Source organism: Polyodon spathula, chromosome 8, assembly GCF_017654505.1.
Source record: "Polyodon spathula isolate WHYD16114869_AA chromosome 8, ASM1765450v1, whole genome shotgun sequence".
Classification (NCBI taxonomy): Eukaryota; Metazoa; Chordata; class Actinopteri; order Acipenseriformes; family Polyodontidae; genus Polyodon; species Polyodon spathula.
Genome location: NC_054541.1, coordinates 32,873,232 through 32,889,636, shown reverse-complemented (window position 1 = coordinate 32,889,636; position 16,405 = coordinate 32,873,232). Strand labels below are relative to the sequence as shown.

The 16,405-nt window shown below is 37.5% G+C and overlaps 1 protein-coding gene across 1 annotated transcript; it reads right to left on the bottom strand.

Annotated features, from left to right (window-relative positions):
- Positions 1–1,936: 1,936 nt before the first annotated feature.
- On the bottom strand, positions 1,937–16,339 carry bcap29 (B cell receptor associated protein 29). The gene is made up of 8 exons (XM_041257634.1): positions 16,190–16,339; positions 13,938–14,044; positions 11,431–11,531; positions 10,494–10,641; positions 10,065–10,200; positions 9,830–9,941; positions 3,664–3,764; positions 1,937–2,891 (listed from the first exon to the last, which is right to left on the bottom strand). The coding sequence occupies exons 2-8, from the start codon at positions 14,027–14,029 to the stop codon at positions 2,853–2,855; spliced, it is 729 nt and encodes a 242-aa protein (XP_041113568.1). The 5' UTR covers positions 14,030–14,044; positions 16,190–16,339; the 3' UTR covers positions 1,937–2,852.
- Between the last annotated feature and the right edge of the window lie 66 nt (positions 16,340–16,405).

Below are 16,405 nucleotides of genomic sequence, written 5' to 3'. Positions count from 1 at the left end.
GAAATTCTTCTCCTCTCTTCCTCCAAACATATAGTTGCTCTCTTGGTGAAAAACATTTTATTTTGGCTTTGTCTGACCATAACATTTGGTTGAAGAAACCTCAGTATTCAATGGAAAACTCTACTCGCTTTCTTTTGTGTATTGTTTTTAATAAAGTTTGCAACTTGTTAAGGTGTTGTTTAATTGTTTGCTCATGACTTTCTTGATCATGTTTTTGAAATCTTTCTTGGTCTTCCATACTTGGAGCTAGTTGCAGTTGTCCCTGTTCTCCCGTCAGTTTCTCTTTTTTCGTTTAGTTGAATCACTGCTATTTTGAGACTGCTGCTGTACTCTTTAGTTTTAACCGTTTCTGTTGCTTTTTTGAATCACAAATTTCCAATTTATTTTTCAGAACTTGATTATGTATTTATATATTCTATAATTATCATGTGTTGGTTTTCAATCATAATTGTCAATAATTAGCAACTGATGGGTTTCAAAATATGTTGATTGTCCAAATACTTTTGCCAAAATATGAAATTAGTTTTTGCAGGTTATTTTTCATTTTATGCATGTTATGTAATAATGAATATACTGAATATACTGAAAAGCTGAATATACTAGTTTTCAATAGAACAATTAGAAAATATAGAAATCACTTTCTTTGTGTTTTTTCTAACTTTTAACTGCCCAACTTTGGACTGCGACTGTATACACAGAATAAAATAATATTGTGATTGTTCCATGTTACAGAATTCCTATTTTACACCGGCTGAAATTGTGAAATCACATAATTAAATGGTGGAAAACCCATTTATCCTTCACACAGCCCTGTTTTTTGATGACCACGAGTGAAATGAGAATAATGGTGGGTTTTGCCAACCATGTGACTAGGCAGCTTTTGAACCTAGATTTTAGTTTAACATTCAGATCCAGATAAATAGTTTGTACAATAACTGGATTAACTGGTATCTTGAAAAATTGGCAGGAATAGGTTTGCTATTATGTAAAATAGATAATTGTTCTGCCTACTATGTAAAATAAACAGTACATGCTATCTATTTTGCAAATTAGGCAAAGCACTTGCCTATTTCACAAGTAAGGAAAAGCAGTTGTTTTGACTTATTACCTGGTCTCCTAATTTATTGGAAACAGGAATCTTGTTTAGGGACTACTGTACAGGAAAGACAGCCTGTCACTTAAAAATGATTAATATTGATTACTATACTCTCGTCCTTTACATAATGCACACAGTATGACAAGATAACAAAACAAACCATGTTTTAAACTTACAATACAAATGTGTATGTTTCTAAAACTTTATTAGACAAAGGAGAAACGATACCTTTTATTGGACTAACTAAATAATTATTCACAAACTTTCAAGACCTCAAAGTTCTCTTCTTCAGGTGAAAGTAGCAAAGAGATTCAATAAAACTTTATTGAAATTTGTATCACTGCCTTCATCTGTCATAGTTGCTGTAGTGATTGATTAGGTGTCATTTAATGCCAATTCAAAATAGACAATATATTGAAGTGTATTACTCTTGTTCAGCAAGAATACGGAGCACAGACCTAGGAACAGACTGATTGAAGTGAAACCTTAACCTTTGCTACAACACACAGCTGTGATCTTTTCCCATGCATCAGGGGTCAGTTTACCTTGGAGTCCCATGCCATTTGTTAGAATGGGGCACAATTATACCTGCAAATCTCAGGTTCATGGGTATTCAAATACTTTATCTTAGGTTCAAGAATGTGGTGTGGAATAGGCTACAGTCATGTTGCTGAGGTAGAATCACTTCAATCCTTTAAGTCCAAACTTCACAAAGATGGGCCAAATGGCTTCCTCTTGTTTCTAAATGTTCTTATGTTTAGAAGCAGGACAATGTCTAAACTACCTACCTTCCAAGCAGTGTTTTCTCTCGTTTGTCTTAGTTTTCATTTCCAAAGAAACAAACTCAGACAGAAGTACCTTTCTCCACTCAAAGAAGAGGCATGACTGGACACATTTTAATATTCATTAGTCACACAACTCACATCTTTTACAAACAACACAGCACTTGTTTTTATTTGAAAAATAGTTAATATTTTTTATATTATGAAAATGAATATTGTTACATATACTTTCAAACTGTTTACATTTTTTAATAATTTGCTCTTTTATTTACAGGACTAGAAGATAAGCGCACCTCAAACAATATAAGACTATGCATTACAAACATTTAATATTATTATAGTTGGTGTATCAATCTTATTTTATTATCAATCTTATTAGTAAATAGAAAAGACAGCTGGGTTGAACACAAGCTGTTTGGCAATTTCTTTGGAGGCCACTAAACAAGACCTTTCAGAAATGTTTACTTTTTAAACTACATTCCAACTAATTCACAGTGTATTTAAAAATAATTAGCTTTATCTTAAGTGTAGCAAAACATAACAAAAAGCAAAGCTGTGTTCTTTACAATTAAGTGGCGTGTACCAACATACTTTAAAAAAATTAAGGTTAAAAAAAAAAAATCAAAAAAAAAATCACTGCAAACAAAAATAAATCTAACGTGGTTCCTAATATCTGAAGAGTACAAATGTACTGTAAAACAAACCTTCGCGTATTGTCCAAAAAATAAAATTTCCTCAGTTTCCTCACAAACTCATCTCTTTTTTCAATATCATTTTACACTTGTGCTCTTCATTTAAACCTTTAAAAAGTTTATGCACACACTCTAGCACTGTGCAGACCACAGCAATGTATACAAAAAGCAAAAGTAGAAATCACCCTTTAGTTATTTGGATTGTGTTTTGTCCCATTTTGTGTTAAATATAAACCAAACAAACATGTAACAAACATCCATATAAAGCAAAATCTTCAGACTCTAGTGGTCCTTCTTGTCATTCTTTGCTTCAGCAAGATTCTGAAAAAAAAAAAAAAAAAAACATTATAAAACTTTTTAAACAAATTATGTAAACTGTTTTCTTTTTTTGCTTTTTAGCTGATAAATATCATGCCATACAAGTTCACTCAACAGAACCCCTGTCTTGCTTTATCAGGCTGTAAATCTACGTAAAGTGTTTAAATATTTGATCATTTACCAATTAAATGCTTTATAACATCCATATTTAATAAAAGTACTCGTGACTTATTGAAATGTTACTGACTACTTTAATTCATATTTTTACTTTTAAGTTTAATATTGTCATATATATGGTCAGTACTGATGTGCACAATGTATGCTCCAGCAGTCTGTTGCTAAGCTTACATGTAGAGCTTTATTCAGTGCACCTTGCAAGTTAGCCTTCATAGTAACATAAAGACGATGTATTCTACACATCACAGAGGGGCGGGAAGGCAGTTTGTAGTCAGGCACAAAAAAATGGCAGAAGACAACTAGATCCTTGTCCTTCCTAGAGGTGAGACGATACAATACGCCATGTATCACAATACACATGCCACAATACGATACGTATTGCGATACATGTAACCCCTCGCGTATAATTAAAATGTAAAACAAAATATGTTTTCACTGTTTAACGTTTAAACTCTTCCAGCCTTACATTTAACCCCAAAATATACTATCCTTCTGTAAATGGAAGAAAAAAGCAAGATCGATGCTTGCCTGCACAAGAAAAAATGTACAAAGAACAAAAAACAATTAAATAAAGAAAACACAGGGGTATATATTTTACCTGAATCTTTTCATGTTCCTGCAGGAGTCGATCGTATTCTCTAGCCAAGCCATCAGATTGCTTTTTCACTGCCTCCACTTCATTCTTTGACTTTCTCAGAGCTGTCATCGTGGGGAAAAAAAGTTTTGCATTCTATGATTTTGATAGAATACTTAAAATAAATATATTTGCCTGTATTTCACAATGAGCAATGAAAACTATGCATCTATTAATTATTACTATTAATAATAATAATAATAACTTTAATTTGATATAGCACCCTTCACACCAAAGTGTCTCAGGGTGCTGTTATTGAGTACTAGCATTAATATATTGTATTTTCGGTTGTACACAAAACGTATTGGATATTATGGAAAAGACATAAGGATCCCTTCCCTGGAACTGTCCTGGAATAAGAGTTGTTCAACTTGAGCAGTCTCAATCAATACTATTGCTTTAATATGTTAAAAAAAAAAAAAGGTATTCAGCAAGATCCAAAACAATTATCCAAAACAATCTATCCATTGAACTGGCTTCCTACTGCTACAGACAGAATATAAATAACGTGCACTGTACATAAATACTATTACAAAAACAAGTAAAATAGAATAGTTACATTGCTTTAATTTTGGGAGATTGAGAATATATTTTCAGATTTGTTACTTTTCAATGGAAACAAAAAGCAGTCTGGAATTTAAACACTTAAAGCTTTCTTTGCAGCGCTCCAAATTTTAACGTTTTGTAAATGGTGGTGTTTTAAAACAAGAAACTAACAATGTGGGAGATTTACGAAAGTCCTAATTTACCATTTGCCCGAGTTGCAGTCCCAATCTGAACAATCAAATGATTATGGATGGTTCTCTATAGGGTTGTCATTCATTATAAAATGTACATTTTTTTGGGGGGAGGAACTGTGTTACTTAGTCATGTAGAATAATCCATTGGCTTAGAAGAAAAGGGCTTGATTATTTTGGAAACAGACTTTTGATAACCCATGCAACTGTGTGCGTGTAGCAGTGTTTATCGTTCCTCTCTTGATACAAGTTGTATCTTTATCTACATTCATTCTCTTATTCATGTCATTCAGTAATTTAGTTTACTTGGAAAGAACCTGATAAAACAGAGAGTGGGCTAAAACACATCGCGTTACAGTACAGTAGACTGCAGCTATACTAAAACACCAGGCACAATACACACACAGAAATGAATAAAAACACATACAGTACCAGTCAAAAAGTTTTTAACTGTATAAACTTGTCTATAAACACTTAATATTTCATTATATGACACGTGTACTTATATAAGCTGATAACCATTAGTGAATTGCATTCAAAAATTGAATTTTTAAATGAAAATGTATATCTTGTCAGTTTCAATGAAATGGTCACCCAAAGCAAGGGGATTTCAGTCTGAAGCCCAAGTCAGTTAAAAGTCTGAAATGTGTGTAACACAATGTTAGAATACTGGCCTAAGTATAAAAGTGTCTTTGTTAGATGTTCTCTGAGTTAACTAGCATGTTACCTAATTAACCTTTTGTCACCAATTACTGTTAACAGGTGAGGGTCCATGATTACTATAAATATAGGTAGCATAGGCACACGTTTGTCATTCCTGAATGTAAGGGAGCAGAAAATGGCAAAATACGCTCAGTTAAGCAAAGAAAAAAAACAGTCTGTAATTACTTTAAGAAATGAAGGTCAATCTTTGACAAATCGCAAGAACTTTGCAAGTGTCTGTAACTGCTGTGGCCAAGACCATCAAATGATTTGAAGAAACTGGCACTCATGAGGACCGAACAAAGTCTGAAAACAGAAAACAAGTTCATTCGAGTCACAAGTCTGTGAAACCGGTGATTAACTGCCCCTGAAATACAAGCTCAGCTAAATGCTACTAGAAGTACAGATGTTTCAACATCAATTGTTCAGAGGAGATTGTGTGAAGAATTGCTGCAAAGAAACCATTGTTAAGAGTGCAGAATAAGAGGATGTGACTTGCCTGGGCCAAAAAACACAGAAACTGGACGTTTGAGGAGTGGAAGTCGGCCTTATGGACCGACGAGTCAAAATTTGAAATATTTGGGTCGAACCAAAGTATTTGTAAGACGCAGAGAGGGTGAGCGCATGAGTTCTGCGTGTGTGGTTCCCACTGTCAAGCATGGAGGAAGCAGTGCCATGGTCTGGGGGGTTGCTTTGCTGGTGACAGAGTTGGTGATCTTTACCAAGTCCAAGACAACCACAACCAGCATGGCTATCATAGCATACTTCAGAGGCATGCCATTCCATCACGATTACAGCTAGTTGGGCAGACCTTCATTCTTCAGCAAGATAATGACCCGAAACACACCTCAAAGTTGTGCAAGAACTATCTGGCAAAGAAGGAAAGTGAAGGACAACTCAATCTAATGACCTGGCCTGCCCAGTCTCCAGACCTCAATCCCATAGAACTTGTATGGGACGAACTGGACAGAAGAGTCAAAGCAAAGCTACCCACAAGCGCCCTACATCTCTGGGAATTGCTGCAGAAGAGCTGGGAAGACATGTCGGGTGATTTCCTGCTGAAACTTGTTAACCAAATACCTTGTGTTTGTGAGGCTGTTATTAAGGCAAAGGGTGGCTATTTTGAAGAATCCAAGATTTAGAGACAATTTTCAATTTTTTTAAACATTGCTTTGATACTCCTTATGTTTTGTTTTGTATATTGTAACATGTGTTTTCATTTTAAAGTATTTACAGAAATGTATACGATGTAAAACATTGTCAATTATGAAAAAAACCTAGTTTCCAGCAAGTGTACTCAAAGTTTTGACTGGTACTGTATGTGCATAGAATACTGCAGCAGTGTGACAAAGTGCCCGCCCCTGTGTATATTATCTGTTATGTGTTGCATGTGGTGTGTTTAAATGTTGGTGTATAGACATTGGTACACGGGATATAAGCCGGTCTGTGTAACACGAGTGTTTAAAAATGTATATGTGTATTTAGGCACGAGGATTGCACAGCACTTCACGTGCAAGTAAAATGTAGCAATATGTGAGCACGGGGAATTGCACTTTATTAATTCACGTGCTGGGATTCAAGTGAATAATTAATTGGTAATTGAATCCCAGCACAACAGTATATATATAGATGCACGTTGTCACATACTCGCAGTTGGTGTTTGGTGAGTGGAGAACGACATAGGAGACGGAGGTAGAAATAATAATAAGAATAGTAGTCATCGTTAAATAGAAGCTCACCGTGTTTGTTTGTTAGTCCACTGTTTGTTTTGTTTAGTCCGTTCTGTTTGTCTCTTTTATTTTGGCATAGAGTGCCGAGTCTTGTTGTTTTCTGTTTGTTCAACGGTTTTATTTTACAATAAACCGGCGCAAGCAAGCGCCATCATCATTTCATTTCACATCATCTGTCTTTGTATATTTCATTCCTTCCTGGTTTTGACGCCGCCCACTTGGCCGTCTTTGTGACACGTGGTGTCAGAAGTGGGATTTAACAGCGCCTCCAAGCGTCAGACCAGGAGAGGTTTTTTGTGTGGAAGAAAAAAAAAAAGGGGTGTCTTTGGATTACAAAAAAAAAAAAAGAAATGGGGAGAAGCAGGAAAGAGGATAAAGAGGTGAGGGGCAGGGAGGAGGAGTGCCACCTAAGGGCCAGACATCCCCGGCGATGTAACCAGTCCTTGCCGGGGTGCCTCCTCTGCAACCAGGACCATCTCTTTGCCAACTGTCCCTTCCGTTGCCCCTACCAAGAGGGAGAGGAGGAACTGCCGCAGAAGAGGAAGGCAGAGGTCCCACCGCTGTCTCCAGAGTCGCACCAGTCTCCTGCAAGTGAGGGAGAGCCGCACCAGTCCCCTGTAACAAGGGGAGACTACATGCCGCTCCCACCTCCACCACCAGGAGACTACACGCCGCTCCCACCTCCATGGGCAGGAGCAGAGCAACAGGAGCTGCTTCTACCTCCGCCACCTCCACCAGCAGGCGCAGAGCAGCAGGAGCTGCCTCTGCCTCCTCCACCAGCAGAGGGTGAATGCCTGCTGGGTCCCCGTCCCCCAGCAGAGGGTGAATGCCTGCTGGGTCCCCGTCCCCCAGCAGAGGGTGACTGCCTGCTGGTATCACTTCCCCCACCAGCAGAGGGTGAATGCCTGCTGGGTCCCCGTCCCCCAGCAGAGGGTGAATGCCTGCTGGGTCCCCGTCCACCAGCAGAGGGTGACTGCCTGCTGGTATCACTTCCCCCACCAGCAGAGGGTGAATGCCTGCTGGTATCACTTCCCCCACCAGCAGAGGGTGAATGCCTGCTGGTATCACTTCCCCCACCAGCAGAGGGTGAATGCCTGCTGGTAGCACTTCCCCCACCATCACAAGGAGAGGAGCTGGAGCTTCCTCTCCCTCCACCTCCATCAGGGGGAGAGGAGCAGGAGCTGCCTCTCCCTGGACCAGGACTAGATGCTGGCGGTCCTCAGCAGCCCTTCTATAGGCTGCTGAGGGAAGCACTGGGAAGAACCTCCCGGCCGCAGTGGCCAAAAAGAGGGCCAACACCCGCACCCCAGCTTGTCCTGACTGCCAACATCGCTTCGCCCAAGGATGCCAGCCTCGCTTCGCCCAAGGATGCCAGCCTTGCGTCGCCCAAGGATGCCTCGGCATCGCCTGGGGTTGCCCGCCTCTTGGCATCGCCTGGGGTTGCCCGCCATCGCCTGGGGTTGCCCACTGCTCCGCATCACAGCCGGAAATACTGTGGCCGGAACCCCACGAAGGGGAGCTGCCAGCCACGAGGAAGGGGGAGGAGGTCTGGAGACCACCAACCCCAGCAGCAGTTTCGCTGCCGGAGATCGTGGGGGAGGTCCGGAGACCTGCTCCCTCTGCAGTTTCTTCCCTGCAGGAAGAACCGTGGTTGAAGCCCCACCAAGGGGAGCTGCCGGTGCCGAAGAAGGGGGAAGGTCAGGAGACCACACCCCAAGCAGCCTTTCCGCTGCCAGAACTACCCTGGCAGGAGAATGCCACCCCGCTGTCAGCATTGCTGCTGACAGCCTTACAACCTGTGGGTACCTTGAAGCCTCTGGTCCTGGCCCAGGACTTTGTGTGGGACTTTTGGGCTTTTAAGGGGGGAGGTGGCCATTGAGGCCATGTGTGCTTTGCACAGGGGGGGGTATATGTGACAAAGTTCCTGGCCCTGTGTATATTATCTGTTATGTGTTGCGTGTGGTGTGTTTAAATGTTGGTGTATAGACATTGGTACACGGGATATAAACCGGTCTGTGTAACACGAGTGTTTAAAAATGTATATGTGTATTTAGGCACGAGGATTGCACAGCACTTCACGTGCAAGTAAAATGTAGTAATATGTGAGCACGGGGAACTGCACTTTATTAATTCACGTGCTGGGATTCAAGTGAATAATTAATTGGTAATTGAATCCCAGCACAACAGTATATATAGATGCACGTTGTCACATACTCGCGGTTGGTGTTCGGTGAGTGGAGAACGGGATAGGAGACGGAGGTAGAAATAATAATAAGAATAGTAGTCATCATTAAATAGAAGCTCACCGTGTTTGTTTGTTAGTCCACTGTTTGTTTTGTTTAGTCCGTTTTGTTTGTCTCTTATTTTGGCATAGAGTGCCGTGTCCTGTTGTTTTCTGTTTGTTCAACTGTTTTATTTTACAATAAACCGGCGCAAGCAAGTGCCATCATCATTTCATTTCACATCATCTGTCTTTGTATATTTCATTCCTTCCTGGTTCTGACGCCGCCCACTTGGCCGTCTTTGTGACAAGCAGACACAAAGGAGGGAGTTGATAAGAAACTAGCCATCAGAGTTTTGTGAAAAAACAAATGTACAAATCCTTGACCTTTAGAAAGACAAGATGTTGTTATCAACTACATCATGACAAGCGAGACTGCGGAAAGATGCACTACAGCCAGAAAGAACTGCTTTGCTCAAGTGCCTTTTTAGATTTTGCCTTGGAGCCCCCAGGAGAACCCCACTATAAACACTCTTTATATAACATTCCAGGATGTTTAGGAAACAGGTAAATGTTCCCCTCTATAAGTTGAAAGCACTATAGGCGTTTTCTAGTGTTTGGTGTAAGCATCATAAAACACCAGAGCTGGTCGCGAACAAACAATCCAAAATAATGTTTCTATAAACATTATAAGCCTCCTAAAATAAGACCGGGAAAGCATCAAGCACACTAAAGTATACCTTCAGAAGTTTTCTTCAGTTCATCTTTCAGCTTTTCAATGTCCTCCTTTAGCTTGTTGTTTTCATCATCCACAATGTTTTCACCTTCATTTCCTTTTCCTGTCTTTAAAGCCTGTTTTTAATTATAATAATATACATATTTTTTAAATAGGCACTAATATACAACTGTACAAGTTTAATTCTGCAAATCCGTCATACAGGAAGCACTTAAAGTGAAATGTCACTGTATTCTTACCAATTTTAATCGTTCATTGTCTTCCATGTATCTCTTAGCAGCCGCATTTGTATTTTCTGCCCGAGTCTGTAAGGCGTCACTTGTTCCCTGTGCAGTGGCAAGTTGTGTAATGAGGGTCACTACACGTCTTAGGGTGCTGGAATAGAAAATATATCAAATTAAGCAAAGTCGAGTTATAAAAATAATCAAGCTGCCAAAAACATCTTTTTTTAACAATAAAGAGCATATGTGTACTACAGTTTACCTGAGAGTCACTGTTTTACAGCTCTTACAGCAGAGTCCCAGGGTTGGCTTCCATGTTGCCACCATCTACCATAGTAAATTGGTTGGAAATGAGAAATGGTAATAATGTTGAAGCTGACACCCTGTGATCCTTCTGCTGTTGGACATTGAGGTATTTCAAATCTAGTCAATCACATCTATACTCACAGCCATAGGAAAAGGGAGAATCCTGAAATGTAAAGGTTCCTCTGAGACCTGAATAGCTTCATGTGTAGGTGATCAAACATATTTGGATGAAGCTTGGCATCTTTGTTGGCATCTGTACCAGAGTACTTTCTCACTTCTCGAACAGCATCTGGAAAGAGAAGTAATGATGTCTTCATCAACTTTGAAAGGAGCCTCAGAAAAGACAGATACAAATGTCTCTTTGCTGTTTTGGCCTTATGCACATCTGCTGAAGTTAATACACGCAGATAAGAGAACCTTAGATTTCAGGCTTCTTGGTAAAGCTGCCAGAATCTGAATGTTGGGTGGCTGGGTTGGTGTAAAAAGATGCTGAGAAAAAAGTCGAAAGCTTTAAATTCATTTTCAGAGAATTAAATAAATTGTCACCCCATCTTATTTACCAATAAAACAAAATAAGGTTCTCAGTACAGTCTGTAAAAACACACTATTTGTATTTTAATCAAACCAGAATAAAGTTATGTTTACAGAAAACATGGCCTATTTGTATTGGAAACAGTGAGACCGACTTTTATAAATACCTTTCGTATTATGTATCTTTATTTTTTCTTTCTTATCTGTAAATTCTATGTTCTTACAGGAACTGCCTTAGGCAGTTCCTGTACGAATTGTAACAATTCAACTAACTTTAATTAATGTTAAAGTGGGTACAGAGTGAAAAAAAACTAATGTTTAATTTAAAAACTTCCGATGTTCAGACACCCGCTTTATCTCAACTACAGTACGTTAATGAGTAACACTTCATATTTCAACATTGTTTCAAGTGACTAACATTTTTATACATACACAAATAAATGTTCCTGGAATACTATTTGGTCCTGGATTATTAGTCAATGATAATCCAAATACAGAAAAGCTGAACACTGTTTCTATGAATAACAGTATTTGCAACATGACTTACCAAGAAAGAGTACAATCAGAACAACAATCATTGTGAGGAAGCCTTTGTTACAATAGGGGGCAACTCGACCCCATATTCTAAATTTGAAAATCTTCTGCCATCTGCAAAAACACAAACTCAGGTATTGAAATTCAATCAAAATAAATACATAAATAAATAAATAAATCATACAATGGGGTATTTCTAATGATCTAGCAGTGGTGGATCTTAATACGATTGTTCCAAAATAAAAGAGCTTTATCGATAACCACTTTTCCACTATAACTGAGTGGAAAGGGAGTATTTTAGACCATGTACTGCTTAGATCCCAATCTTTCTTATAAAAGGCAAAGTTGCAACTGATGCATAAACCTCTTTTTTAATTTTTAGAAACTTGAAAGAATGATTAATGATGCAGGAAAAAATCTAAATATTAAAGTAATCAGATTGTGTTTGGAAATAAATCAAAACTACAATCACAGACAAAAGTATTGGCACCCTATGCTTATTATACCACAGTTACAAAGTAACAGATTAAGGACAAGCATTTAGTAAACTTTAACCACTTTTTAATACAAAACACAAAATACTGTGATGCATATTCCATGAATATGATATTAACACCTGAAAATGTATTATGTAACTAAACTAATTATTGAAATCTGTCTCTTGAGAAAAGGGGCAACTTGGTAGTAGGCACACTGAACTGTGTGACCCATAAACCAGGGCTAGGTGACATCTGGGCTGGATTAGATTTTGGAAGGACAGTTGACTTATATACAGATAAATCATACCTGCAACAAGCAGCTGTTTGACTGCAAGGAAGATATAAAGCATGTATGTCCCGAGTGGGAGAGGACATTAAATATCAAAGGACCATGAGTCTTAAGATGCAAGATACAGAAATAACCTCATGCGGGCAGCGAATTAAAAGACTATAAATATACAAGCAAGACTACAGATTTCGCGATCAACATCAATTGCTAAACAATGTGCCGTCACTCTGCGACGCAAAGTCACAACTTCGGGACTCTGACCAAGGACAAGAGCAAGGAAGACAGCTTCATGTGCGTCAGCTACCAGAGGCAAAGAAAACGAGGCAAGGCTGGAGAACTTCTACTGCCGTAAAACTAACAGACTATATTAGACAAGCAAGTCAGAGCCTGCTCCAAGCCACAATATCCAAAAGAGACTGTGTCCGGCTACCTGCATGGCTAAAGATTCAGCGAGGAGGACAGAGCAGACAGGCACTATTTGTTGATCCTATCAGGGATTGAAACTTTTGTTGCAGAGAACCTTTCACTGGATTATTCAACAGACTGAGTTCTAAACCCACAGACCAAGAGTCTAAGCTTCAAGGAACTGTTGACTATAATTCCAGTTGCATTTTCCTCTCATGGAAATTAATTAACTGTAACACATTCACATATAATTAAACTATTACTTGTTTAGTTTGCACACCTTGTGTGTAAACTTACTTTTTTGTTTTTAAAGTAAACTTGCTATATTGTAAGACAATATACTATTAGTAAGCTTAGGGTATTGTAGAGTTTTCTGCCCCATTTCAGTTTAGGCTGTGAGTGTGTGCGTGAGAGCAGATACCAGCTACACAGCCTATTGTGAGTGTAAGCGGGGTCATATTTCACTTGCTATGGTAGCTACTTAGGAGCAGGTTGACAGCAGTGACTAGTGAAGACTAAGAAATTGACTTTCTGACTTATGTGATTTCTGTTTAACATTCATGTACTTAATACAATACTACTGTTCATATTTCTTGGCAAATTCTAGTCTATTTCATGAATTTTCTTTAAAAGTGGTTTTCAGCTAGGCCTATGTGAATATCTTCTGTGTTCAGGTGCCTCTGTACAGTTCTTTTGTGCAGTATTATACCTGATGGTTCTAAATCTTTGTTTTGTGGTACTTCTTGATTATTGCTGTGATAGTGCTCTGCAGTCATTTACTTTGTTGTAGTCTGCTGTGAGTGCTCTTCCCAAACTATATCCAACTCCTTTGTCTTGACCATCATTGCTTTGTTGCCAAAATATTTTTCTTCAATAAATGTTGGAAATAATGTCCACTTTTCTGTCTAATGACTTAATTGTGCATCTTAATAACTGTGTACTGGTTGTAAATTAGTTATATTACATTTTTACAGACTTTTAATGTAAAGGTGCCAATACTTTTGAACAAATATTTGAAATTACTTAAGTTCTTTATATATATATATATATATATATATATATATATATATATATATATATATATTAACCTACTAGAAATTGTGTATTTTGGTGTGTCATTAATTAGCGGATAATGTACACTAAATGCTTGTATTTAAAGTGTTTTCTTGAACAATCTTATAACTACAATATATAATACTATTGTCTGCAACTGTATGTGTAGTGCAGTTTACTGTAAACAAAAAAAAAAGCGCTGTTCTTTGCCGTGTATTCAAACAGTGACTTCTGAACCACTAGAGGGAGATTACATGTAATTCTAGTGAAAGAATTGATATAAATTGTACTTACCTCTGTGCAGATATGAATGGCAAACACAGAATCAGAAGAACACCTATTTCAATGTACAGGAAGGTTGCTACTACTGTCCACTGCAGAGTCATCTTCAATGACCACGTCTTCAATAAAATTAAACAAATACAAATGATATATGTATGTGTGTGTGTGTGTGTATATATATATATATATATATATATATATATATATATATATATATACACACGTGTGTGTGTGATTGTGTGTGTGTATTACGGTTCATCTGTAAAATTGGCAAATCTGTAGATTAACCAGTAAATGTGTAGACTTACCAGCAAAGCAGTCACTGTATAAAATAACTAAGGAGATGGTAGTAAATGATGTATTTTACTTTTACACTGTCTAGCAACAATTCACAATGCAAAATAATGTTTAGCTGGCAAAATGACGTTAACACACTGTATGATTCTCACTGAAATGCAAAACATGCGTGCACTTAGGTTATACTTTTTTCTAAATTAGTTCAACTTGATAATACTAAATCACACTTAGTAGATGCATGAGTTTGGCTAAAGAGATGCAATTATTACCATATCTAATGTTTGCTCTATGGTCAATTTAAAAATCAAAATAGGGAAAGTTTTTTATTTATTTTTTACATAATGCTAAAGACAAGTGGGGAAAAATCGTTGGAAATAAAACCAGAAATCTGTCTCTAATCATGTCTGTATATAGGACAAAACATTAATACATGGTATCTGCTAAATATATATTATTATTATTATTATTATTATTATTATTATTATTATTATTATTATCATTATTATTATTATTATAAGAAGGGATGCAGTTAAGTTAATTTACCCACATACAGTACCTAAAAATCTCTTATTTGCCATTAAGCTCCCTGATGTTACTTCCAAATTCAACTCAAATGCTTTAGCATTATAAGTACCATATCCTCAGTTATTTTATACATTGACTGCTGAGCAGGTTAATTTACACATTTACCGATTTTACACATGAACCGTAACATATATACACTCACATTACACACACACACACACACACACACAATAATGTATTTATTATGAGCAACCCAGACTTCTTGTTTTTAGGTGGATCTCAATTATTTTAAAACAAAGTACAAAAGGCAAATGATTCCCAAGATATGGCTTTTATTTGATTAACCAACTACAAGATGCATTGAAATTTATGTAAATTAGACGATCGTTTCAGCCAATGCAGTCAGCTGATGTTTTTCCTCATGTAGTACTGTACTGAATGCTTCAATATTTGAAGCCTGTATGACTTTAGTGCGACACGCAAGGTAATACTCTCTTTACCATTGGTAGAAAATCAGAATTTACAGCAGATTTTTGTTTTGTTTTTCACATAAGATACTTAATCTCTTACTGCAAACCACTGCACTCTTCAACAGCTGAGGAGATGACATCATCACCTAGCTCTTCAAACCACTTCCCTTCCATTTCGCTGGACAGGAACATACCCTAATTATTTTACAGTTACTGCAATACTGACCTAACCATAAGTGGGAATCACTTGTAAAGTCTACACAAGCAGAACACATCCCTCAAACACAATCGTTTCTTGGTTTAAACTGCCCACCTCTCCTGATTGAAACTTATAGAATAATCGTTATTGTAACCATCTCTGTGCACTTTCGTCTTGGAGCGCCATGGTAGAAATAGCTAAAAATAGCTCTGCTGTGTTGGTCAGTTAAAAAAGTGCTGTGGACAACACAGCCCGCAGTTTGAATTACTCGGTATTCAAAGGGGCCCTACTGTGAAATATATTGAATTACATGGCCTGAGACTTCTAGTATTAAAGTCAAATATAATCAAATTGTAAAAAATAATAATAAAAAAATATAAAGAATGTATGTAACTTGTTTTCATTACGCCGAATAGCTGCGGAATAACCTTTCATTTATACAAATGTACACAGCATTTCTTTACAAATATTAGCGAGGCCACTTTCCAACAGTAGTGTTTATTTAAATGAAAAAAATACTAAGCACACGGTAACAAGTCAAAGTGTTAAAATAATCTTCTTTACAGTTTATATTAGAGCCAAGTAAAAATAAATAATAATAACACTGAAAAAAACATACTGCATGACAGTGGGTGTGTCTGTAACTTAATCTGTAGCAAAGCATAATGCAAGAAAAACAAACATGGCCAGGGCACAGGTGCTAACAGAAACTTAAATTCAGTAATATACCAATTTGAAAATTAAAAATATACCTATTTGTTACAGACACTTACCGTGATTCCACAAAGTATGTAGTTGTTTGCAATTTCAATTGCTCATTTATGTTATACGCTAGTTACATGTAAATTATTTATTGTAGGCCTATACAGTTTTAAGACATACTAATCGCTACAGTACACTTGATCCACCGCCTTCCGCACAAGAGTTAGTTCCAGTGCGTTGCATGCGATTTGCACACAGTATGTCACTGACGCGTTCTAGACACGTCA

Bases quoted from the DNA above. Each gene is read 5' to 3' on its own strand.
- bcap29 (XM_041257634.1), bottom strand. From the start codon at position 14,029: ATGACTCTGCAGTGGACAGTAGTAGCAACCTTCCTGTACATTGAAATA. The intron at 11,532-13,937 runs GTAAGTACAATT...GTGTTTTTGCAG, and splicing joins CCATTCATATCTGCACAGAG to ATGGCAGAAGATTTTCAAAT. The intron at 10,201-10,493 runs GTGAGTATAGAT...TTTCTATTCCAG, and splicing joins TTCTCCCTTTTCCTATGGCT to CACCCTAAGACGTGTAGTGA.